General features: G+C 42.6%; 1 protein-coding gene across 2 annotated transcripts in view; it reads right to left on the minus strand.

The window, feature by feature from the left end:
* Positions 1–27,253, minus strand: part of LOC147030598 (uncharacterized) — a 46,184-nt gene extending 18,931 nt beyond the window's left edge. For both annotated transcript variants that reach the window (XM_085874834.1, XM_085874833.1), the window contains exons 1-4: positions 27,139–27,253; positions 26,973–27,044; positions 19,936–20,176; positions 3,835–3,983 (exon numbers count right to left, since the gene is read on the minus strand). In XM_085874834.1, coding sequence (XP_085730960.1) covers positions 3,835–3,983; positions 19,936–20,176; positions 26,973–27,044; positions 27,139–27,145 — 469 coding nt within the window. In that variant the 5' untranslated portion in view covers positions 27,146–27,253. The remainder of the gene's footprint in view (positions 1–3,834; positions 3,984–19,935; positions 20,177–26,972; positions 27,045–27,138) is intronic.
* Between the last annotated feature and the right edge of the window lie 389 nt (positions 27,254–27,642).

Raw genomic sequence — 27,642 nt, forward strand, 5'->3', positions numbered from 1 at the left:
CCAGGCCTTCAAAACAGCTGTTCACCACCACCTCTTATCATCCCCCATCCAAAACCTCGATCTTTTCTACCTCCGTTAACCCACCCCAAACCCACTTCCTTCAAATTTCCCGCTTTCCTTCCTGAAAGTCACTATGGTGTCCACCTTCTATTCCCCATGTTCCCCGCACCATCCCTCTCCCTTCCACAGATCTCCTAATGTCTCTGTTCCCCACTGTTTTGTCCTTCCCTTTCCCACCCCTCTTGTCTCATACCCCCCTTGCAGTGTGTTGTTTGTCAGCTCTCATACGAGCCTCGACAATTTTTCAAATAAAATTTAAAAAAACTCAGGTTGTGTACTTGTTGTGAGAAGAGGTTCTGGGAATGAAGGGTTGAAACCTCGATGTTGGATAGTTCTCATCTCATGATCTGAAATTCCATTGAATCAGGCAGTCAATAAGCCGAAGGGATTCTTCTAATGTGCCAGCATTGTGGGAGCACCATCACGACTAACATGTCAAATTTGAGGGGAAAAAAAGATTTTCACATCCAAGCTGCTGAATGTTACACTCTCCAGTCAGCTAATTGAGTGGCTTGGTTGTGGAGGGTTGAAAGCCTTGTTACATTTCCCTCAATGTTGTGGGTTCGATTCCCATGACTGTTCAGCATTAATTTCCACACCATGACCTGTCTGGGAATGGTTCTGGAATGTCTGGGAGTGGTGTTGACCTGTCTGGGAATGATTCTTCGGCATGGAAACATTTACAGTTTGTGGGAAACACTCTGACGCTGTGTCAAGAATATTAGCCTCCACCACCAATCAGCTGACGACCACTTCCTTTATTCACTCATATTGTGATACTAATACGAGTTATATTACAAAAAACTGAAGGAGGCCATGAGGCCCATCAGAGGTTGCATTATGGTTGCCAACTTCTGATTGTTTATCCATGTTCTATTCTTTCTAAAGCTGAGCATCATGCAAGGGAGTACCATTTTTAGTCTTTGGTATGACTTGGCTGGGGTTTGAACCACCAACCTCCCAGTCTTGAGTGGCTGCTCTTTAGAAACATTCCGCTACCGAGTCTCATTTCATGGCATTACTGCTTGTTGGCTTCATTCGATTTTGTTTTTGTTTTAAAAACTGTTTCAAAATCAAACTACTCTGTTCACAGAAAATGAGTTTGAAAATGAAGAATTGTTTCAAAGCTTGGTCGTTGGAGAAGTGGCTTACTGTTGTGGTGCAGGAAAGCAAACGTTCCCATCTCTGAGCCCCATGCTTTAGGATAAAGTGCATGATGCCTTGCAACAGCCTTTCACCTTCTCTTCTGCTGATATGACAAGTAACTGCTGGCAATTTCAGGATACTGGCCTTTTTCAAGATTCATACACAGCCTTTGTCTTGCATTTGCAGAAGGAGAAAGCTTCAGTGTAAACATGGCTATGGCTTGATTATTTTCAGCTTTTAACATGCTACATTATTTTGACACACATGGCTATGGAACCCTTTAAGAAGGAGTTCACAAGGATTGTTGTGCAATACATGCCACATCAGGTTTGCGGTGTTAATAATACTGGATTATATTGGAAAACTATAGAGTCCATAGAACACCTTACCCCATTCATTCTTGAGAAAATGGACATGGGAAGGGTCTTTTCAACTCTTGCTTTGCATTTCTGAGCACGCTTTATATTTCTGAACATGAAGACGTTTCTGAGCACGAGCCACCATTTTGGCTGTATCTCCAATATTCCCCCGCCGGGAGAATGCGAGCGGAAAATTTGATTGGTTGAGATGGTGTATAATGGTATAACACTTTGCCAAAGTACTGCTAAACTGATTTTTTTGGAAATGTAAACAAAACGATTTGTGCTTTATAGTCTATAGTGTCCAAATGGAAATTCACTTTAAGTAAAATAAATGTTTCAAAGGCTGCAAAGAAAAAAGTTTTTCTTTTCATTTACTGCCATTTGATGCACTGTCCTTTCACCTTATTTAACATGTTACATGAGTTCTTCGTGCCCTTTATGATGTCCTTAAAAAGAGTAAGTTTCCTCTTTGGAATCATTTTCAATTTTGTTTGACTGTCAGGCAGGCAGATTAAAAAAAAATTACTTTCCTCCTCTCTGCGCATGCGCACTCGGGACAAGATTCTGTACAATTTGCCAAATTCAGGGCAAAAGTACTGCTAAACTGCAGGGTTCGTGTTCCGATTCATGTTCCGACTCGTGTTCTACAGTGTTAAAAAAAAATACAATTAAATCGAAATGAAGTCGTTCCTCTGTCATAGACTGGCATCTGTTAGACAGACAGAATGAACCAATTGCTTATCCCCGATTTGCGCTACATGTGCGGGGCAAAGATGCTAAAACAAGATGTTCCTTCATGTGCAGAAATTCTGTACATGGACTGATCTTGCAGATCATGGACTGATCATGGACTCCATAATTCTTGCAGGTCAGCAAATCTTCTCCATTTTGTGTGTGCACTGTATGTTTTCTATTCTATTTCCAGGACATCATACGTCATAACATCTCATATTGTACATTTGATTGTTCACTATTTCATTGTTCGCTATTTGATTATTCGCTTGTACAAGTTCATTTCTTCATAGCTGATTCTCACTTTCAAGGAAGCTCTTCACATTTTCCGACCGCCCAATTGCGAGAAACCAATCAGCCCAATTTTTGTGTGTGTACACAGCAAGTTTTCTATTTCTTTGTACGATCTAAACGATGTTACATCAGCTTTTAAAAGTAAAAAAAAACAAATATATAATTGTTGCTAACCAAATTAAAACCAGTATTTGTTAAAATGAATGTTCCATGCAATGACTCCATTCAGCAAAACGAGTCCACTGTAATTAATTTTCTGGTACAACGAATGCAGCTTATAGGCAATAAAAACCGAGAAAGAAACGAAGAAAACTTGCTCAACAGGATGGGTTGGCTTTGCAGTCACATATCAGTGTTTCGTCCATCATTGTTCATCACGTGACACTAGTTTCATGCAGTATTGTTCAGCTTGAATAGTCAAGTGAAATGGAAATCGTTCTGTAAAGAATACTTATCACGTTCCTGTTCGGCTCGGCTCAACTCATGGAGGGGTTAGTAATGCCCCTGGAATATGAAACAGCTTGTCGTGTGAACAAGGCCGAAGATATTAAAGGGGATTGACAGAGTAGATGCAAGTGGGGGTTTTTTTGTCAGGTGGAGGTGGTGGACAAGATGAGGTGACACACATTAAAGTTAAAACAAAACAGTAAAAACCAGATGAAATAGGAATTCCTTTTTCTTGGGGTTTGTGGAATAGTTTGCCAGAAAGAGTCGTGGAAGCAAGGGGAGTTGACCAGTTCAACAAAGGATTAGATAACTATTTAGGGACAGCAAGAACAGACAAATTCAAGTCACAGGGGGCCACTGGACTTTCACAAAATTGTGTGTTTCCATGCATTCGGTTCGGTCTCCTCCACTTTGTAGTCACAAAATAAACAAATCCCTTGCTTTTAAATATGCTTGGTGAGGAATTCAAATGTATCATGTAGGATTAGAGACAAGGCTTCAGTCAACTCACCTTTGGATTGCATCTAATTTTCCTGTATTTACTGATCAATTTTTTTTATCTTGCTTCCAACCAACTTGTATCAGACTCAAATAAGACACTAAAAAGACAATTCTACTATCTTACCGATTAGTTTGCATCATTTGTGCCAAGGCATTACCACCCAGGTTTTTGTTCGAGGCATGCTCAAGGGAAAGGCCCAATCAAAGCAGAAAAGAACTGAAAAAAACAACAAAACAACACAAACATATTACAGGATAAATGATGTTAATCGCAGATCACTGGCAAACTTACATGTGCTTTCTTCAAAGGGCTTTGTAGACACCAGTACCTGGCAGACAGTCATGTTCGAGTGCCAACTTAGTAGTCTGATGTTGCGAGCGTTTTTTCCACCACAACTGTACAGGGTCATAATCTTTGAATTTGAGGCATAAAATAGACATCTAGTTGAACGCACACAGGAAAGGAATGAAAGAAGGCAAAAATCCAAGTCACTCCAAGTAAATATCACGACGTCACCAATGCATGAAATGACGTACAAAATCATTTGATGTAGATGTTTAAGTTTGTTTCCTTTAGATACAACAAAGCTACATTTGGTGTGGGCCGTTTTGGTGCCTTGTTGATCAGGTATCACCAAGTTAGATGTACAGTATTGTAATCACCACCATTTATGCAGATTATAGCTTTGCCTCAATGCAATGACACAACACAGAGATTTGGGAACGAGTAAGGTTTATTGTTGATGGACGTACAGTAATTCCCAAAGGTCCTATTATAATTAACCGACCACATGCAACATCACATCATATACTATTCTGGGCAGACCACTTGTTTTTGATTTTCAGCAATCCCTTGGCAAAGAGTATCATCTATCTCTATCTCTCTATCTCTCTATCTCTCTATCTCTCTATCTCTCTATCTCTCTCTCTCTCTCTCTCTCTCTCTCTCTCTCTCTCTCTCTCTCTCTCTCTCTCTCTCTCTCTCTCTCTCTCTCTCTCTCTCTCTCTCTCTCTCTCTCTCATACAGTTTCCAAGATTTATATGGTTAGCTCTTTTTACAGTTGGCCTATTGATATCTCCTTCCGTGCACATATCTTCTATGGTCCCAGATTGAAATCCCACCTACTTTATTTAATGTCAATAACCTCCGAATGTCCTTGTAATTAATGTAAAAGTAACTAATGTCTCCTAATATCATTGTCCTATCCCAAATAGCATGCCGACATTGTGCCAACATTGGCCACGAATGTTGGCACAACCTTGGAATGTTTTCACACCATATTGCCAACAATGGACTTACGTTGGAAATCTGCTTGCTTTCCCGTTCTGACCTTTGCCGATCTTTATTGCTCAAAGGCAGCAAATGGTACAGATCAATCTCGTATTAATCGAGTATGCACAGAGAGGAGTGAGATATTTTTTAAATCTGTCTGCCTGGCAGTCAAACAAAATTGAAAATCATTCCAAACAGGAAACTTACTGTTTTTAAGGATGTCATAAAGGACACAAACAATAAGCATGAAGAACTAATGTAACGTATTAAGGTGGTATAAAAGAGTAAACTACCGTAAAAGTTTTCTTCTACAAGTTTTAAAATATGTATTTTATTTCAATTGAGTTATATACTTGGACACTGAAGAACACAAACTGCTTTCTTGGCACTTTCAAAAACACTCCGTTTATCAGCATTTGGACAAAATATTTTGACATTATACATCGTCTCGCATAAATCAAATTTTCCGCTCGCAGATCCTCCCTATGTCCTTTTTTTCTTAAGAGTGTATCATGGGCTAAGGTGTTATATGAACTCTCGAGTTTGAAAGCCATTAAAATTATTGTATCTTCTATCTATTGCTAAAAGATGCAGTGTGTGTGTGTGTGCGTGTGTGTGTGCGTGTGCGTGTGTGACAATTTATTATGAAGTGCAAAGTGGGGTTAAGCAATTAGTTCACGGTCTGTTTGTCTGACGGACAGTTTATGATCGGAGAACTGTTTACGGGTAATTTTGATTGAATTTTATATTTTGAACACTGAAGAACACGAATCAGAACACGAAGCTGCAGTTTAACACTACTTTGGCTCTGAATTTGGCAAATTGTACAGAATCATGCACACAAGAGTAAGGTAAGTTTTTTCCTTTCTCTGTCTGTCTGGTAGTCAAAATTGAAAATTATTCCAACAGGAAATTTACTGTTTTTAGGGACGTCATAAAGGACACAAACAACAGGCATGAATAACTAATTTAATATTTTAAATAAGGTGGTGTAAGAAACAGTGCATTAGATTGTCAGTAATTAATGTTCCACTGCACGTCTGCCTTCCGTTCCCATCACCTCTTGCTTACCTACTCCCAAACCCCTTCCCACCTCCTACCAACCACCTCCCTCTCCACTCCCATAAAACTGTCTGGGCATTTATAAGCATTACAGCTGAGATGTGATAATCTCGAGAACAGGGTTTCCCAACCTGGGGTGCCCGCACCCCCTGGGGGTGCGAGATGGAATTTCAGGGGGTGCGACAAAGAGTGGCTTGTGTCCTTGAGTGACGAGTCATGAGTCATCACTCAGCCAGCTGTCAGTGTGCCTTGAGAAGTGATAGTAGGTGGTTGTGTTGCGTAGATAGTAATCTCGTTTACGAGTATTTTATCAAAAGGAGAGAATAACAGAATTAACATTTAAGTAAAGTAACTGATTGTCAGAGTATTGCTTTTAAAATCATTATAACGCAACATCTGACATAATCATTGAACATCATTACGCCTACTCTGTAGGCGTAAAATATTTGTCTTTGTTCATTTTTACGGGCGAGTGACTGCTTATAGTACACGCGGTGATGGGTTTGAAAACTGTTGCAGCATGTTACAAATTTGCATTGTGTCTCCATACTGAGTGTGATTTATCTTAGCACTTTGACTGACATGCGTATTATTGCGTACTTCCACTGGTGAACACTTTATTAATAGAATTTAATCGTGAACATTATAAATTTTCGGAAAACTAGTATTTCGGCACTTTTGCGGAATAATGGTGATTTAACAATTGCTTGTTTAATAGTCTTGAAGTTAGTATTTTATATTTGACATCAATTAATTGTAAAACGGTCTAGAAACGTGTGTTTTAAGTACTATTTAAATTTTGAATGACTTATGGTGGTCACTGTGCTGAATAAAGGTTACTTGTGAGAGAGAGAGCATAATGCTAGTCTTTCTTCGATATTTTTTCATTAAGCACTTCATTATTGATAAATTTACTTACTTGCGGCTATTAGGCTTTTTATAATAATGAAATTATGCTTGCCACTTTTCAGCCTTATTATTGTGGTAATTATTTGAGTTATACAGTCTATGAAAGTGCTAATTAGTGTAGCTAATCCTGGTAAGTGTTTCTATGTAATGTGAAGTTTTTCGGCATAGGTCACATTTGCTCTGCGGCGAGGATACGGCGGCCGTACACCCTCTGAATTGACAGAAACGTGCGGCGGCCACAGAGAAACTGAGGTGGCCTCAGGGAGGCCCTACGCCGTTTGGCTATATTTTACAGGCCGTAGGGTCGCCGTGGAATTATAGCGCGGAGTTATAACTTTTTTTCATTTCTACGTTCGCCGTAGCAATTCGACAAGCCAAGCTATGACGGAGACGTGTTCCACGTCGACCGTACGTAGGGCGTACGGTGGGTTTGCGTTATTCGTGTGGCTGCCGTAAGCTCTTCTCAATGAAAAATGAATTTTCCCAACCCCCAAAAAATTACGGCGGCCGCACTATTTCCATGGTCGCCGTACGGTGGCCTTGCGGTCTGTGTGACTACCTGCGGGCAACGCAGGGTCGACGCACGGTTCCCCTACGCCCGCCGTGCACCTACGTACGGCCTCTGTGGCAGTCTGCATCGACTGTGCGTCCACTGTGCGCTACCACTAGAGATCGGAGTAGAGGTGTTTGCCTATACCGTGGTGCCCCCAGAATCCCAATTTAATTCGTTCCAGGAAGCTGTTCGGATTGCAAAAAGTTCGGATTCCAAAAATATTTTCCCAATAAGAAATAATGGAGTGAATTAATCCGTTCGTGGACCCAAAGAAAACCCACTTTCAAGACACTTTAAATGGAAATTCCCCATGTTTAAGATAAAATAAGATGAGTAAATGACCTTCGGTGGCGGTGTATTGTATGTAAACTGGTACAATCACAACATCCAAAAGTCCACACAGGCTCGAGCTCCGGCCTGGGTTCCGATCGCTCGCGCACTCTGCGAGAGCGCTGCCCCCAGGGCAGCTCATCAAACATGATGCCCGCAGAACCACAATCACTTTCAAACGCATCGGGCTGACGTAATCATGGATATTCCAAATTACAACTGGTTTCCTTGCCCGACAGTCCATCACACCACGTGATCGGATTGCTTTTTTTGTTATTAATTAAAACACAAGATGATTAAAAAAACAAACATCACAAATGAAGGCTGGAGGGGTCGCCGTGGAATTATAACGCGGAGTTATAACTTTTTTCATTTCTACGTTCGCCATAGAAATTCGACAAGCCAAAAAAAAAAAAAACTAGTAAAGAAAAACAAATTACCCATTCGTTACCGTCCATCTGGCCGCACTTTCGCCTTAGGGCCGCCCTGCAGTCCTCCTGCGGGCACCTTGCGTCTGCCTTCAAAATTCTATGGCCACCGCAGGAACGCCCTAAGGTCACCGTGCGACATCAAATCAAAGACCGTACGGCACACCCACGTTTTCAGTCTCCACAATTTATAAATACACCGTGCGGCTACCCGAAAAATAAAAACATATGTGACTGCTACATTGTGTGATCGTGGAAATACTGCGGCCGCTGTATAATTGCTAATGGCCGCAGATTTTGGAGACCCCACGGCCGCTGTGGCAAATGTGACCGAGGCCTTAATAATCCAACTTGTTTTTTTTTTTTTTTTGTATACCTTGTCGAGGCTCGTATGAGAGCTAACACACAACTCACATCAAGGGGGGATGAGACCCGAGGGGCGGGAGTGGAAGGGACAAAACAGTGGGGAACAGACACATTAGGTGAACTGTGGAAGGGAGAGGGATGGGGATGGGACGGGGAACATGGCGAAGAGAAGATGGACATTACAGGGACTTTCAGGAAGGAAAGCAGGGAAATTGAAAGAAGTGGGCTTGGGTGGATTATCGGGGGTAGAAAAGATCGAGGATTTGGATGGGGGAAGATAAGAGGTGGTGGTGAACAGCTGTTTTGAAAGCCTGGAGGGAAGAATGGGAAAGAATAGAGTGAGGAAGTTTATTCCAAAGGCGGGGAAAAAAGAGGAATGAAAGAGTGAAGATGAGCAGCGATTCGTGATTTTGGTAGTTTTACCAGAAGGGGGTTGTTGGCGGACCTTGAGCGCCCTGTGGAAATGTGGTGGGGACAAATCGCAGAGAGAGCGGGGGGGGGGGGGCAAGACAGAAAGACCACCGACCAACCTGCGGTGATTGAGTGAGAGGCCCAAAGACTCAGCTTCATTGCGGGAGATGCCGATGATCTTAAATGCCCTGGTTTCGACAGCGTGAAGCCGAGAAAGGTGGGAGGCAGGAGCACCAGCCCAGAGGGGTGAGCAGTACTCCATCAGGCTATGGACAAAAGACTTGCAAGTGGTCAGGAGCTCAAGAGGGCCGAGGAAGGACTTTGCACGACGGAGGATTCCCAGTCGGCGACTGGCTTTTGAGGCAAGGTTGGAAATGTGACTTTCCCAGGAAAGGTCATGGCAGATAGTGAGACCCAGAAGCTTGAAAGAAAAGACTTCTTCCAGAGGATTGTTGAGAAAGTGGATGGGGGGGGGGGTTTCTAGACGGTCCTTTCGAAGAGACATCGTGAGAGTGTGAGATTTGTCTGGATTGAAAGACATGTTCCACATGTTGGAACAGTTTGTGATTTTATCCAGATCTGCAGTGAGCGAAGAAGCTGCTGCTTGCCGGTCTGAGGGATGACAGATGGTACGGCAGAGGGTGGAGTCATCGGCAAAGGGAAATAGAGGATTTTCCAGAGAGTCGGAGAGATCATTGATGAAAACCAGAAAAAGAACAAAGCCCAGAATGCTACCTTGAGGAACTCCAGCCTGCACAGGAAGAGGGGATGAAAGAACTCCATTTAGGGCCACACGTTGACTGCAACAGGAGAGGAAGTCTGCGAGCCATGAGTGGAGATGGCCTTTAATACCATGGGAAGAGAGTTTGGTGAGTAGGGCAGGGTGCCAGACCGTGTCAAAAGCATGTGATATGTCCAGGGATACGGCTCGGATTTCCTGTCTGGCATTGAGGACCTCCATCCATTGATGGGAGAGCAGAAGCAGCATATCCAGGGTAGAGTGACCTGGTCTGAAACCAAATTGATGATTGGAAATCAAGCCATTGGAGAAGAGGAAGGATTTCATGTCTGAAGCGATGATGGATTCCATAACCTTGCTGATGATTGGGAGAAGGCTGATTGGTCTGTAGTTACAGGGATCTGTTTTTGCACCTTGGTTATGCAGGGCAGTGATGTTAGCAGATTTCCAAGCAGATGGCAGATGACCTTGGGCAAATGAGAGGGTGAATAGAACAGAGAGAGGGTGAGCAAGAGCAGAAGAGCAGGCTTTGAGGACACGTGGGCTGATGCCGTCTGGACCGGTTGCAGAATCTGACTCGAGGTTTGAAAGCAAGCTCTCCACCTTGTCAGGAGAAAAGGACACAGAGTCCAGGGACAGTTGGGTGCGACTGGGTAAAGTGGGTAGAGAAAGTGATGGGTTTAGGACACAAGATTTAGCTGCAAACACCGAGTTTAGACATTCAGCTTTATCACGTGTGGAATCAGCAGTGCGGCCATTTGAGGTAAGGGGGGGGGGGGGATGGACGGGGAACATACACCAGAAACAGATTTGATTAAACGCCACCAGGATTTTGAAGAGGGAGAGAGGTTTGAGAGTTCAGACTTGAGATGAGAAAGATGTTGTTTTCTGGCTCTCCTGAGGGTAGATACACACTTGTTCCGAGCTTTGTGGAAAGAACTGAGATTGCCCTCAATTGGGTTTGCTTTCCATGAGGCAAAGGCAAGTTGTTTCAGGACAACTGCCTCGCCACAAGCTTCAGTAAACCAAGGGCAGGAGGAAGGGTAGGACAACTGAACACGAGAGGGGATAAATCTGTGCATGAGGGAGAGCAAGTTTTTTGAAAGAATTCCCAGGATGAGTTGATGTTTGAGAAAGTAGCGATAGGAGACCAGTCTGTAAGTTTGATGGCTGCTCGGAGACCCTGCCAGTCAGCTTGAGTGAAATGCCAGACTCGACGGCGGTGAGGTGGTTCTCTGATAACAGCCAGAGAGATGTCCACTTTGACAAGGACGTGGTCAGAAGAACCGATTGGAGCGAAGGAAGAGCAGCAGATATTGTCAGGGAAATTTGTCAAAATCAGATCCAGAAGAGATGGAGTACCATTGGTTGAGATCCGCGTCGGGAAGTTGACCGATTGAGTCAGTCCTAATGAGTCGCAGAAAGCTTTTGCTGAGGTGCCATGGCAGGTGAGAGAGGTACCCTCACCTAGCCAACTGGCATGATGACAAGTGAAGTCACCACATAAGAGGAAGAGAGAGTTTGGATGAGAAGAAAGAAGATGGTCCATGTTTTCGGATAGTGAGGTGTCGATGGAGTCATCACTGTTCGGTGGACGATACAGTACACATATAAACATGAGGTGGGAGTGGAGGGGAAGCCGAAGCCAGAGGTATTCCGGGGGGTGTGGGGGAGTGAGAACAGTGCATGGAGAGTGAGGAATAGAGTCTTTGATGAAGAGAGCAACACCTCCACCAGGACGAGGCTCATGTCTGTCATACCGTAAGAGGGAGTAACCAGGGAGAGATACTTGGGAGTCAGACACGTCTTGGGAGAGGAAAGTTTCTGTTAGGCAGATAATAGCTGGTTTGTCAGTGGCAACCTGTATGGAAAGATCTGAAAGGTTTGAGCGAAGGCCCTGGATATTTGAGGTCTACACTTTTAATGAAGAGGTAGGGGAGGAGGCTTTGGGTGCAGGAGGTGGAGGGGGAGGGGGAGGGTAGGACAAGGGACGGGGGGGGGGGAGGTAAGGAGGGTTGTTGAAAGAGTGTGGGGTGTTGCAGAATAGCGAGGGGAGGGGGACGAATGAGGAGGAGAAAAGGCTCTGTGGTGCTGGGGGAGAGGGGGGACAAGAGACAAGGAAGAAGGCAGTTGAGGATTTGAGGAGGTGGAGTGAAGAGATGGAGGTGAGAGGGCAGTGTAGGGAGGCAGCTTGGTGGATGAGAGGAGGGGCAACTTTGAGAAGGATGAGTGAGGGGGATGAAAGGTGGGAGAAAGGTGAGGGGAGAATTTTTGAGAGAAGTGAGAGGGAGGCTTGGAGGGAGAAGAGTGGGATGGTTGCTTTGAGAGTGAGAGTGAGGGGTGAGGGGGGTGAGTTGGCACTGAAGTTGAAAAAAAAGAATGTTTGATGGAAAGCGAACATCCATGGCAAACTGTGGTTTTTAAAAGTTTTAGGTCAGAGATGCGATTTAACACAATTCTTGATGGATGCAATGAAGGCGAATTCAGAGCATGGAGAGAAGAAGCGCTGTAATAGTTGGATTTTTTCGGCAAGGAATGAAGGAGAGCTCGAAATGAGAGCAGTTTGTTAAAATAGCAGAAGAGTAGTGCATTGTGAAACAGTAAAGAGTACCACATGTGTGAGAGAGGAAGATGAAGCATTATAAGATCGTTTTTGTTGTTTATATTAATGTTTGAGAGAGTTCAACAGATTAGGTCATGGAAGTGTAGAAAAAAATCGAGGAAGAAGACGAGGAGGAAGTTAAGAGGAAGAAGAAGAAGCAGAGTCGGGAGAACGTGAGCGTGTTGTTGTTGTTGTTGTTGTTGTTGTTGTTGTTGTTGTTGGGTTTTTGTTTTTTTTTGAGATAAGAAAGATTAGTTGGGAGGATGGGGGATGTTTGGAAAGTGGGGAGGATGAAAATTGAAGGCAATGGGGAGGATGGAAATTGAAGGTAATGGGGAGAAAAAACAAACAAACAAAAAAAAAAACGATCGAACACAGAGTGGAACCGGTCGGCCTCAAGCCTCGGCCAAGGCCTAGGCCTCAAACACCAGGTAAGAACGTCGACAAAAATACTCACAAAATAGCACGATTTTTGAAACAAAACCGAACTAGGAACACACAGTAACATGGAGGTGAGAAAATTAAACAGTTAAAACGGGACAAATAACGACCGGAAACTTAACTTTGAGAACGTCAGCAGGGAGCCCGGAAGGAGACCTCTCGTCGCTCCAAACCCGGAACCGGGATATAGTTTTTAATAAATAATTTATTAAATAAATAATATCGTTTTTATCTAATATATTTTATATATTTTAATATTTTATATAATAAATATATTAAATGTAATAATATAGTTTTTCACTATATTATTTGCTTTTGTGAATGTTGTGAATAACATAAATAAACTCCTAAATTGAGTAGTTCAATTAAAATTTGAATCTTCTTAAATACGGATACTGATTTTTGCTAATAAAAACTTTGCAATATTGATTATAAATGTTATAAATTTATCTAACGAAATTAATTTATATATTTGGTATATTAGATAAATTAATTTTAAAGTTTACGTTGAATCATTATGCTTTATTGTAATTACGTCACAAACCGTAGTTACACTTTGCTCATTATAATGAAATTTCATTGCAGGGTCCTATAGTATTGTTACGGATCTGGAATCCATTTGCACTCAGACAGCAGTCCCAAAGTTTAGTTATCTCGTTAAGTATGTATATAGTTGGAACCCCCCTTGTATTCCTAATGGGAATTAAATGTGTGCGCTGCGGTTTATTTTTAGTTTGGTTATTAAATACAACAACCAACAAACCAATCCACCACTCCTTCACTCCTTCAGCGCTTTTCGGCAACGTACAGCAGGTCACGTACGTGGGCGAAGTTTTCCTCCACAGAGGATCTCGCCCCGCCCGGAAAGGGTTTGGCCGAAACCCTGTCCAATCAGGGCGAACAGCACGCCACCCCCCCACCAAGGCCCCGCCCCACTCGGAGCAGTCGATAAGTCACGACACGATCCTGGGTGTAGGTTGTTGTCGTTGTGAGTCGGAGCCTGGAGTTTCAAGCCTGGAGTTTCAAGCCTGGAGTTGGAACCTGGAGTCTGAGCCTGGACTCTCCACTGGCCCTCTACAAGAAGCGACCCTGGTCCCCACCGTGGACCCTGCTACTCACCATCCAAACTCCTCCACGGACCACGAGTCCTGCACGCGCGGTTGTGGGCCAAGCCGCGCGAACGCTGTCAGGTGCCGCACCAAGGAGAACCCCTTCCTCCAACGGTCAGGTACCCCGACCAGACTCTGACCCCCAGCTCGTCTCTCTCCTTGGCTGCGAGGGTCCAATAAAGACTCCTGGGTCCATTTTCTTTTGTGTGTGTGTGTGTGGTGCCGTCTATTAAGTAGAACTGAGTAAGTGTTTTTGCCATCATTGTAAATTTGCTTGTATATGCGTGATAAGCTTGCCTTTTGTCCCTTCTTACTGTAAATAAATCATATTAGAAATATTCCCAGTTCGTTTCTGCCCTTTCTTCCATTGACCCAGCATGGTTCGGATTTGACTTGTACTGAGGTCTTTGTTCCCGTAATTATTCTTGACAAAAAGACCCTACCCCACACCGTCGAAATATTGGCGTCCATGGTCAGTTAAGCGACTCGCGGCTCACGGAATTATCCAAGAGTTATGGCCTTCAATACCGGGGGTTCCGGTGAGAGACGATGTAACTTTCCCACCTAGTGGTCGTTTCTCGCCACCGGCCCCGGCCCTTTGCAGTATGCTTCTAGCATTACTCTGTTGTCTGTTGCTCTCTTTGTTTTCTCATATTAGCTCATATTTTTCTCTTTCTGTTTTGCAGATTAACCCTTCATCATGTTAAAAAGAACGAAATGGAATGATGACTTTGTGTCCTTTGGTTTCACTTGCACAACAGGAAATTATGGCTTGCAAAAACCCCAGTGCATTCTTTGTAGCGTCATTTTCCAACTCAAATCTGAAGCCATCCAAGCTTCATGAGCACTTCAAGAACAAGCATGGTGGAGCTGATGTTGGAGGACATGACGTTGGGTCATTGAAAATCAAAAGAGCTCGTTTTGATTCACAAGGAACTCTTTCAAAATTAGGTTTCGTTTCTGTTGAAAAACCACTACTTCTTGCTTCATACCAAGTGGCATATAGAGTGGCCAAATCCAAGAAGCCCCATACAATTGCGGAAGATCTCATCAAGCCATGTACACTGGAATTGGCAACAATTATCCTAGGCAAAGAAGCAAGAAAAAAATTTGAACAGGTGCTCCTATCAAATAATGTCATTCACAACCGAATCAGTGATTTGAGTGAAGATATTTTGGACCACGTCATCTCAGATGTCAGAGCTAGTCCTTTTAAAATCTCTATTCAGTTGGATGGAGTCAACTGACGTCTCCAGTTGTACTCAACTGATCACATTAGTGAGGTATGTCAATGATGGTGCTGTGAAGGAAGATTTCCTATTTTGTAAAGATCTGCCAAAAAACACAACTGCAAAGGATGTGATGCAGCTGGTGAAAGACTTCTTTGCCAAACATGATTTAGATATCAAAGTCATTGGTTCTGTGTGCACTGACGGGGCACCTGCAATGCTTGGAAATAAATCTGGATTGTCTGCATTGATGAAAAAGGAGATTCCAGACTTGCAAGTTACCCATTGTTTTCTTCATCGGCATGCTTTGGCATCAAAAACATTGCCTCCAAATTTGAAGAAAGTCCTTGATAATTGTGTGAAGATCATTAACTGGATCAGGGGAATCTAGGAATTACCTGAATCCACAGGCAGACCTACGGATCGCAGTCAGCAAGAAAGTTCCACGTTTTGACCAAATCGTGAATGAGAAGCAGGAGCATAGAAGTCATTTAATTTTATGTTCACAATTGGGATTGATTTTACTGTTTACAATTTTTTCTGAATAAATTAGAATCTAATTGCTCAATTTATACTTGCATTTTATGCACTGAGTTAAAAGCTTATTTTTTAAGTTCAATTTGTTCACCCGCAGTATTGTATGTGGTTCAATTTGTGGTTCAAAAATTATAAATTATACTTCTTCATATTCAAATGTGATATTACTTTTGTAGGGGGTGCGAACATTAATCGAACATTTCCTAGGGGTGTGGGGCATAGAAAATATTGGGAACCACTGCTCTAAAATCTCTTAACCTGAACTGAATTTCAAAATTTAAACTGAGGAGGTGAACTTAGCAGCAGTTCTGACTGCTAGAAAAAGTGTTAATTTGTCCAATTCACACATTGTTTGATACTCCAGATGTCTCCGGTCATCTTTGGACAGTGTTTAGTTTGACCCAGCTAGCTGTTCCTTATCAACAATTTGAGTGCTTGCTTGAGTGCTTAATAGTGATGGACGAAATTGATTCCAAAGTATTGATTCAATTCCAAATTGATTCCAATTCCAGCTATGGAATCAAAATGAATCGAGTTGTGAATGGGAATTGAAGTTGATTATAAGTAATTCTTACTTCATAGAAATAAGCCTTTTTTTTTAGGGAAACATTTTTTCACCCCTGTTGGGCATATTCTGGTTCAACATTGCCTGGTAATGTACTAATTGAAAAGGAACACACCCTTGTGGCATCCCGTTTGCAATAGAGCAGCAAAAGCAAGTCACTTGCCAACTAAACGCACCCCGAGAGCGTGTTCCTTTTCCATGAATATCAAGGTATTTAGAGTTAGCTGGTAAAGCATGCTAATTGCTTTGCTGATGGAAGGGTAGGCGATACATTGACTGATAACGTTTTGACAACATGTCATTCAAAAGGTCCAGAAGTGCAGTTTGGAACTATTTGGGGAAGGTTAAGAAGACAGTCTGAAAGTTGCATGCTCACTTTGTTCAATAGACCTTGCTCATCACTGTGATCGTCTAATATTCTTAAATATTTGAAAACTAAACACGGGAGAGTCATTAGTGATGGTTGAGAATGTAGATTCAAAGAAACCAAATTCTGCAGCAGCAACAAGTTTGCTTTCATAATCCACGATTGAAAGCACTTTCACCACAACATGCTGCCTTCCATTCCCCTCATGCTGCCTTCCCTTCCCCTCATGCTGCCTTCCCTTGTCCCCCCCTCATGCTGCCTTCCCTTCCCTCCCCTCATGCTGCCTTCCCTTCTCCTCCTGCTGCCTTCCCTTCCCCTCCCCTTTGGGACTTCGGTGTTGCCAGGGGTCATTTGGTCACTCACGGCCATCCTTGAGCTCTGTATGCCCTCACTGGTGATGAAAGATTCCAACCCAAAGTGGAAAAGTCCGCTGGGATTTGCTGTCAGGAAAATGTGGGGGGGGGGGGGCAGGAGGTCCCACCATGTGGGAATTAATTCCTCACAAAGGTGCAAGTGGTGGTCACATACATCTCCTAATCAAGCTTTTTTCCCAGGCTCAGATAGGTCAGGGGTACTCCAGCAGGCTTTCTCTGCTGGACTGTCATCTTGGATGGTTGATTCATGCCTTGGGAGCCCTGGGGAGCCAACAGCTTCCTGGTGGTGCCTTTTTCCTGGGCGAGCCCTTCCCGTGCTCAGCCTGAGGGGATGCAGGGCATTCGTATTTCCTTTAGTTTGATCGTGATTTGTCTTTCCTTTGATTTATTTTTTTCATCCATATTATTTCCATAGGTGGACTGGGTCCTCAACTTGCCTTGTGCCTGTGTGTTCTGCAGCTGGAGGTTGATTTTGGTATTCAAAGGAAAAAAGGTTCCTTTGAAAATTTTATTGTGTCTTTTCCTTGTTTGCTTTGGGGGTGACTGGGGGGATGGAGTCTTTTTTTTCCTCTTTTCCTCTTTTTTCCCCCCCTATGTTGAGTTTGAGTTAGGTGTCATTTTTTCTCAGGGTGGTGAGAGGGTTTCTTTGGTTTTTGGTTATCGAGTACTTTTGTTAATGTTGCTGATTTTATTATTGTTTGTTTCCTGACCTGTTCTTTTTTTAAAATTCATGTTTGATTCCTTGAATCTTGTTTTATTGATGTTGTTTGATTATAGTTTTTATTTTATTATGAGCAAATACCACCCATCGCTTCGCTGAAGGGAATACTAAAGAGGGGGCGGGGGGAAGAGGGGAGGGGAGGGAGAGGGGTGGGGAGGGGAGGGAGAGGGGTGGGGAGGGGAGGGAGAGTGTGGGGAGAGAGAGGGGCAGAGTGAGGAGGTGGAGAGGGGAGAGTGAGGAGGTGGAGGGGGAAAGAGAGAGGAGGGAGGGGGAAGGGAAGGCAGACATGTGGTGGAGTGTCAATTACGTCTCATACTGTCTCATCAAAATGCTTCTGCATAGAATAACAGTGAAGATGGAAACATAATAATGTCTGAAATCCATTTTCTACCGGCATATGATAAATACAGTCCGGAGACAAACACTGCCCGGGCACGTCTGGAGACAAACTTGTTTCTGTTGAGTCCTGTTTGCTTCCTTGATTTTTGTTAAATTGATCTTGTTTGATTATTGTTTTGATCTCTTGTCTTTTTGATTGTTTTTTATGGCTTTTTACCTTTTTATAATAAAGTAAAATCGAGCAGGTCTTTGGCCTGGCAGGGCTCTGGTCAGGTTGTAGACCTGATCTCTTACCTTTGAAAATTCGGGAAATCATTTTTCAGCTATTACGATTTTTAATTTTGTTATTTTGTGGTACGTCCTGATTACAAGTCCAGCCCCTACTCAGCATGGTAACCAGGTGAACGGCAGTGTATCACTACCTGCCGGCTCATGGGGCCCTGGCATCATTATGCTCAAGGATGACGATTAAATTAGTTACAGGTCGTCTAATCTGAATCTTGCCTTAATTGCTCATTTGGGGAGAATTTGCAGCACTCCCAGGTGAAGATCATTTCCCCACAGAGACCAAAGCAAGCCAAGGAAATCACCCTTTGAACTCTTTAGCTTTGTTCCCTTTGACTAAATTATGCAGAGAATGACAAGGGTGGTTGTGGTTGTGTTGTACTGTTGTTTTGTTGTTGTTCTGCTGCACTAGTATTACCCAACCTATTGGGTATGCCCAGCCCTGTTTTTTTTTCAACCAAATGCCCAGTTGTAGTTTTTGTTACACACACACACACAAACACACACACACACACACACACACACACACACACACACACACACACACACACACACACACACACACACACACACACACACACACACACACACACACACACACACACACACACACACACACACACTTATATCAGAGTTATTTTGTTCCCTTTGCTGTTGTTATTGGTATGTTCTCTTGCTGTGTGTATATGTTAAATGTCTCCATCATCCACCCCCTATATTTACCCCATGCATGTAGCGTAAAGTGGGGTTAAGAATTTGATTCACTCTGTCTGTCTGACGGACGTTAGTCTATGAGGGAGGAACTACTTAATCTCAATTGAATGTTATATTTTGAACACTACAGAACATGAATCAGAACACAAACCTGCACTTTAGCAGTACTTTGGCTCTGAACTTGGAATCTCGTCCCGAGCGAGCATGTGCACAGAGGAGTTAGGAAATTGTTTTAATCTGCCTGCCTGTCTGGCAGTTTTTTTTCGACAGCCTGTAAAACCTGTACTTCATTTCCGTTGAATTATATACTAGAACACCAATGGCGGCTCATACTTGAGAATATATATATATGTATATATATATATATATATATATATATATATATATATATATATATATATATATATATATGTCGTGATTGGAAATGCAAAACAAGTGTTGAAAAGACCCTAACCTTGTCCTTTTTTGCAAAACTGCATGGGATAAAGTGTTCCATGAATTCTCTAGTTCTAAAGGGTTCCTGCTGTAGTCGAATAATAAAAATGGTACTGTTGCAAAGCTAATAATCGATTTACTTGGAACAAAATTTAAAAGTTGTAAAATGTCTTGTCCATTTTAATCATAACTAGAAGGGCACTCAGTGGAGCTCATACCTCCGCCACGTAATGCCTGATCCATGAGAACATCTCGAGCCCAATACATTTTTGAAATATCATGCTTTACAGTACTATATCTCATTGGTGAAGAATCACTTTGAAAATTAAATAACTCTCGTATCCAGATCCAGATTCGGATCTTCAACAAAATTGAATCAATTCGTCCTTGTTACACATCCAACATGTCCACCAAGTTTTATCCGAATCCGTCCACAACTTTGAGATATCCTGCACACAAACAAACAGCCAAGCAAACAAACAAACAGACAGAGAGGGGTGAGAACATAAGCTCCGTCCATCTTCGGTGGTGGAGGGAAAGAGAAAAATAGCGGCAGTCACCATTTTACATGGGATCACATATAACGTCTGCATCACCATCTCACCTGTGGTAAGTTGTCATAGGTGCCCAATGGTTATTGAGCACATGAACATCAAATTCAAAAACATTTGTAATGACTCCAACCAAATAAATGTTTACTGATGTTTGCAGTTCAATTTCTGCCCATAATGTAGATTCTTCACTGCTCATGAAAAAGCAATATTTGTGGGTCTTGTTAATAAGGACAACTTCTGTATCGTCTGGAGAAGAAAAACTCAGAGTTGTAGCCTCTGCATCATTCTGATCTGTGAACACAATTTGAGCCAAATTCCACATTCCATCAGAGTTCCCCTGAGCAAAAGCCTTGACTTCCACAAACAACATGTATAAACCATAAGTTTGTGCAGGCTGAACAAGCATAGTCTGCTCAGTACCATAATGTGAAAGTGTAATTGCAGCATTATGTGTATGGGGACATTACATATACAGGGTGTTCCAAAAGAGACCTGGACAACTTTGGTTGTTAATATATTTTGTCCCACAAATGATACAACGATACCCTTTGATTACACTGGTTTACAAAAACAAAAAATTCCTGAGGCAAGCATGTGAATAGGTGTTTCTGACTAATTTTGATATGCTGAATTCAAATTTCTAAACAGTTTTGCTCTATCACTAATGGGCCCTGTCACACCTTGACGTTTTAGCCAGCAATGGCAACGTATAAAAATGTATGTAAAACGTTGGCGTACGCCTAAATTTTGATGTTTTTTTTTTAAGTTTTGGACGTATTCATAACGTGTTGGTCGTATGCATAACGTATTAGTAACGGGCACAGAACGTTTCGTTGTGCTATTGATAACTTTTACCAACGAATGCTTAGCCTGTTGTCGGCGTTCACAACCTATGCCCAACGATAGTTTAACTTACGCATAGCGCGCTGAATGTATCGCCGGCGAACTCGTGGCGTAGCTTGTTAAGAACCTGCCAGACGCCGATTTAAATCATAACCGCCTGAGAATTTGAAGTGTCAACATCGCAGTCACACCTTGACGATTTTGCCAGCGTATGCCGGCCTATGAAAAATGTGTCTAAAACGCTGGCACACGTCAAATACGGTATAGGTAAGTTGTGTATATGTTAAGAGTAGGCTGGAAAACAATGAAGTATGCTGTCATATTACGTGGTACGTGTAATACGTCGTGAAATTTCAAGCATGTTGAAAATTTTACGACGTACTCGGCGTATGGCTAACACATTCCGCATGTGTTGTCATATTGTCCTGGCACGCTCAGCGATTGTTTACACACGACGGACACACGTTACTTGTAGTTTACTCATAAGTTGAAACACGTCAAGGTAATATTTAACATACCCGCAACCTAATTTTCAACCAATGGGTAACGTCCTTTTAACCTATGAGTTGCGTGCTCTGAACCTATGTTTAACGTGATTGAAACCTATGAGTAACGTGCATTGAACCTATTTGTAACTTGCCTTGAACCAATGACTAGCGTGCTATGAACCTATGAGTAACGTGCGTTTAACCTATGTGGAGCATGCTTTGAACCTAAGTATAACGTGCTTCTAACCTTTGAGTAACATGCTATGAACCTATGTGTAACGTATCTAAAACGCACATTGTCGTATGTAGACGAATTTGATTGACGTCTTCCGGACGGCCACAGCACTTACTGAACGTGTTTCTAACTTACATCTACCATGTACTGGCGTATTGGCAGCGTTAAGGGGAATTGGTATATACAAATGGGCTTCACAAGAGGAACCCATCATTGCTCCAGACTCCATGTTGAGTAGATGTCAATGCCAGTCGTATCAGTAGTAGTAATACTATTAGTAGTAGTTGGTGTGCGTGACAGTAGTAATAGTAGTAGTAGTTGTAGTAGTAGCATTGGTAGTAGTAGTATGTCTATGTCAGTAGTAGTATGTGAGCGTGATGGGGAGGGTGTGGGTGATGATGGATCCTCTTATCGTCCACGAATAGGAGACTACTTTGCACCATTGTTCGATGTTCTTTTCGGCTAATTTTTTTTCCTCATTCCCACGATGAAATATTTCTTTGTTTTACTTTGTAAAGTATTAAAAACGACTTTGACAAATGAATAATGTACTAGTAATGAACACAGAACGCTTCGATAACTTATAGATAAGTTATACCAACGATTATTTATCGTGTTTTAGTCGTCCACAACCTATGCCCAACGATAGTCAAGCGTATGCAGAGCGTAATAATTCCCAAGCACGTTACTCATAGGTTATAAATAAGTCACGGGTACCCTAAACATTACTTTGATGTGTTTCGACGTATGAGGAACTTTCAAGTAGCGTGTTGCGAAGTGTGAACAACGTTCGTGTAGCGTGCTTACAAAACGTTACTCATAGGTTAGAAATAAGTTTGGGGTACGCGAATGTGAAGGCCCAGTCACACCTTGACGTTTTAGCCAGCAATGGCAACGTATTAAAATGTATGTAAAACGCTGGCTTAGTTTGAACTTTTGATGTTTTTTTTAAAAGATTCGGACGTATTCATAACGACTTGGTCTTATGCATAACATATTAGTAACGGACACAGAACGTTTCGTTGTGTTATAGATAACTTATACCAACGAATTCCGAACCTATTGTCGGCCTTCACAACCTATGCCAAACGATAGTCTAACTTATGCATAGCGCGTTGCACGCATCGCCGACGATGACGTGGCGTAGGTTATGAAAAGGCTGCCGCACAACGATTCAAATCATAACCGCCGCAGAAATGGAAGTGTCAACATCGCTGTCACACCTTGGCGATCTTGTCAGCGTATGCCGACCTCTGAAAAATGCATCTAAAACGCTGGTGCGCGTCGAATACGGTATGGGTAAGTTTGGTATGCGTGAATAGAACGCTAAAGTACGCCATCATACGTCGTAGTAAGTGGAGTACGTCTTGTAATTTTAAACATGTTGAAAATTTTACGACGTACTTGCCGTATGACACACGTTCCGCATGCGATGGGAATAAGTTGTACGCACGAGTCTGGAACACTGACGCTAACCATTACCTTGATGTGTTTCGACTTATGAACACCTTACAAGTAACGTGTGTCGATGAGTGTCACCAATCGCGTAACGTGAGTACAACACGTTACTCATAGGTTAGAAATAAGTTTCGGGTACGCTATACATTACCTCGACGTGTTTCGACTTGTGAGTAACTTACAAGTAACGTGTGTCGACGTGTGTCAACGATCGCGTAACGTGCCTACAACTTATGGCCAGCGTTATGCGGAACGTGCGAGTTGTACGCTGGCATAAGTCTTAAAATTTCAAGCATGGAAAATTTGAGGACAACTGAAAAGTACAACGTTTAAAGCCAGCATACAACGACGTATGGCAGTGTTTTTCAGCGTGCTCTCAATGTTATCAAAACTTATCCATAACGTATTCGACGTGTACCAGCGTTTTAGACAAATTTTCCAAAAATCGGCATAAGCTGGCTAAAACGTCAAGGTGTGACTGGGCCTTTACCTCTACGTGTTTCAACTTATGAGTAACATACAATTAACGTGTGTCAACGATCGCAGAACGTGCCAACAACTTATGGCCAGCGTAGCGGAACGTGTGAGCCAAACGCCGAGTACGTCGTAAAATTTCACGCATGCAAAATTTTTTGGACAACCAAAAAGTACAACGTTTGAAACCAGCGTAATACGACCTGTGGTAGTGTTTTTTTTTAGCGTGCACCTAACGTACACATAACGTACCCATAACGTATTCGACGTGTGCCAGCGTTTTAGACAAATTTTTCATGAATCGGCATACGCTGGCTAAATCGTCAAGGTGTGACAGCCCCTTACAGTTTTTTTGCTTTCACAAATCCCATTTTTATATTATAATGCATATATTTATAATACTAGTGCGGGCCCATAGGTGCGTTCCCGAAGGTGTGTGCCCGAAGGTGCGTGCCAGTATGTGCAGCTTCGTTCCTTCGCTCTCATAAACGACGACTGGATTGGGGCATTTTTTCAATTAGATCGGACTAGTATAGTATCATAGAATTAGATTAGTATCATAAATGGCCATAACTTGGGAAACACCTGGGAAACATACTCAGGTCCCCAGCGTCAATTGTGACGTCATATCAAACGATGAAGAAGAAAAATTGTGTTTCCCCCTCTCTCTCACCCCCCTCTCTCCCCCCTAGTCTCGCCCCTCCTCTCTCACCCCCACTCTCACCCCTCCTCTCTCGCCCCCTCCTCTCTCCCCCTCTCTTGAATTGTGACGCCCCTTTCTCTCGCCCCTCTCTCGCCCCCTCCGCTCTCCTCCTCTCTTGAATTGTGATGCCCCCTCTCTCTCGCCCCCTCTCTCTCGCCCCTCTCTCTGTAAATGTATTCACAAATGTCGACCAAGCACAACAATTAATTCAAACCTTGGGAAAAAACAGCTTTCAAACCCTTGGGAAACAGCTGTTTCCCTTGGGAAAATTCAAACCTTGGGATTAATGAATAATTTGAACAATTTATTTAAACCTTGGGAAAAAACAGCTTGTCATTGGTTGACAGATAAATGGCCGTAACTTGGGAACCACTCGTCCGATTAATATCAAACCTCGAAAAGGCACATCCGCGGGTCCCCAGCAATATTCCTGGCAAGTTTCAATCAGATCGGACCATCAATCGTGCAAAAATAAATAAATAAACAAACAAATAAATAAATAAACAAACATAAATTGTGACGTCATTCGTGACGTCATAGCACCGTGTCTTTTCATTGGTCGACAGATAAGTGGCCGTAACTTGGGAACCGCTCGTCCGATTAATATCAAACCTCAAAGGCACATCCGCGGGTCCCAGCAATATTCCTGGCAAGTTTCAATCAGATCGGACCGTCAATCGTGCAAAAAAAAATAAACAAACATTATTTGTGACGTCATTCGTGATGTCACAGCACCGTGTCTTGTCATTGGTCGACAGATAAATGGCCGTAATTTGGGAACTGCTCGTCCAATTAATATCAAACCATGAAAAGGCACATCTGCGGGTCCCCGGAAATATTCCTGGCAAGTTTCACCCAGATCGGACCGGCAGTCGTCGAGAAACGCCGGTCACAGACGGACAGACAGACAGACAGACAGACAGACAGACAAACAGACAGACAGACAGACAGACACACACAGATTGCTGGAATTATAGATAGATAATGTGTATTTTTTTAGATTTTTTATTTTCTTTTTCTTTTTAGATATTTAGATATTTTTGGGTCTTGGGCTATATGTATACATGTACGTACATGTATACATGTATATCTCAAAAACTAGGGGTGATGAGTGAAAATGGATATCGTATCTGAAATCAGCACCCAAAAATTAGGTTAGAACACCTATTTTCATGCGTGCCTAAATTTCTTTGTAAACCAGTGTTATTTATGTGATACAGAAACTCAAAAAGTTTTCTATATTTTCAGGTCTGGTGGTTCAATGTAAAATAAAATGGAAACTCCACAGGAGAAAGCTCAGTGTGTCGAATGGTTAATCGAGACGAGATCAGACACGCAAGTTCAACATAATTTCTGTACATGGTATGGAAGGAATCCGCCATCGCAGACTAGTATCAGAGAGTGGTGCAAGAGGTTTAAGGAGACTGGAAGTTGTCAGAAACAAAAAAGTACCGGTCGACCAAGCACAAGTGCAGCAGACGTTGAAAGAGTGTGTGAATCATTTCAACAAGGTCCCAGAAAAAAAAAATTGACGGGCATTCAGAGAATCCAGAGAATCCAGCACTCGACACAGGATTTTGCATAAAAGACTGAAGCTTTATGCCTATAAGGTGCAGATTCTGCATGAATTCAAACCAAATGATAGACCCAAATGCAAGGTGTTTGCCTTGGAAATGCTCAGTTGCATAGAGAACAACAAAGATTTCTTGAATGTTGTCATGTTCATAGACGAAGCTTGCTTTCATGTTTCGTGGAAGGTCAACCAGCACAATGTGAGGATCTGGGGCGATGAAAATCCCCACGTGGTTATTGAACACATGCACGACAGTGCAAAGGTCAATGTGTGGTGTGGCCTTCTCGATGACCACTTGGTGAGTCTGTTTTCCTTTGTGGAGGAAACAGTGACCTCAACAATTTTTACATGAACATGTTGGAAGGATTCGCCTTCCCGCAAAGTGAAGACTTGCAACCCAATATTTCCTGGTTGCCGGAACGGACGACACGGACCAACTTCCTGGCCCCCACGATCACCAAACATAACCCCCCCCCTAATTTTTTTCTTTGGGGGTTTTTCAAAGATGTTGTCTGCAACACAAAGGTGGCAAATCAGCAGGATCCCCATTCTCGGATCACATCTACATGTGCACTGGTGGACGCAAACAAGCTGAGCCGAACATGATAAGAACTCGTGTCCCGCCTTGATGTCCCGCGCGTGACAAACAGAGCTCACATTGAAGTGTATTGATGGTGTGTACAAAACATTTCGTTTCGTATCATAAACCAAAGGATATCGTTGTATCTTTTGTGGTTTTCCATATATTAACAACCAAAGTTGTCCGGGTCTTCTTGGAACACCCTGTACATCATATTCCAGTACATTGCTGATCCTTTTTGGAGTACTTGGGGGGGGGGGGGCGGTGGGAGGTAGTGTGAGAAGGAAACCAGCATGAGTATGATGCATGGTTCATGGCAGAAATTAGGAATTTGGCCAGGTTTGCCAGCAACAATCAACAACAACTTACCTAAAACATAAAGCTTTCACATCCACCAGCAACCAATGTTGGCAAACAGGCCTCATCCCATCCCATCTCATAACATCCCATCTCATGGATGGTGCACTTACTTGGGAGGCACCAGGATGACAATTAGTAGTCGGTTTGGCAATCTAACCCAGAGAAGACAGCCCAAAGGTGAGTGCACTACCTACTATTTATTCTACCAGCCTTTTCTAATTCAGAAGTCCACTAACGTCCTTGTCCTGTAGTGATACATTTGGAAGCTCCTCCATGAGCCTAAGCAAAAACAGTTTTTTTTTTTTGGAAAACAACATTTGCCTGTACAGTATTTATTCAAATAAGTAAGTATTTCAAAGAGTCCATTACTTACATATTAAGATAGGACTGAATGAATTTGATGCACACGTGCCAGTCAAAACGATGACGATCTCAAATAATGTACCTTTCAACAAAAGAGTAGAACATGAGGCTTGTCAAACATCCCTGAAAAATGTAGAAACACATTGTAAACTCAACACACTCAAACATATACATACGAATCATGTTGTACAAACTCTCCACGTATTTAGTGAAAAGGTAGAATTTTAAAAGAACACAATGCTGAGAATAATGCAGACTGCACTTTATAAGGTTTCATATCCACAAGTATTTCTCCACCTTTGTTTTACTCCTCCCCTCTCCCCCACCACTCTCTTCCTCCTCCCTCCATATACCACACCTCAAAAATATCACGTTCATATGAACATAAATATCTGAACCCAACTATAAACTGCCACCCTGGTGTTTCACAGACATGCCTTTCATTGAGAGGAAGTTAAGCCGTAGGATCATTATGCCAGCAACGGTTGTTGGTGGATGTTAAAGATCCAACGTTGTCTTTTGCGAAGAGGAGTTGAGTTATTACAGGCACCCTAAACTCAGAGTATGGTTGTTATCTGGGGCAACACTCATACACCATGAACAAATTCACGTTTCCAGGTAGTTTGCAGGTGACATGTGAACGGCCGTCTTCAGTTGCAAACAACCAAGAATGATTGCAT

This window comes from Eptatretus burgeri, chromosome 3 (genome assembly GCF_056783735.1).
Source record: "Eptatretus burgeri isolate ZD-2024b chromosome 3, Ebu_testis_v1, whole genome shotgun sequence".
NCBI lineage: Eukaryota > Metazoa > Chordata > Myxini > Myxiniformes > Myxinidae > Eptatretus > Eptatretus burgeri.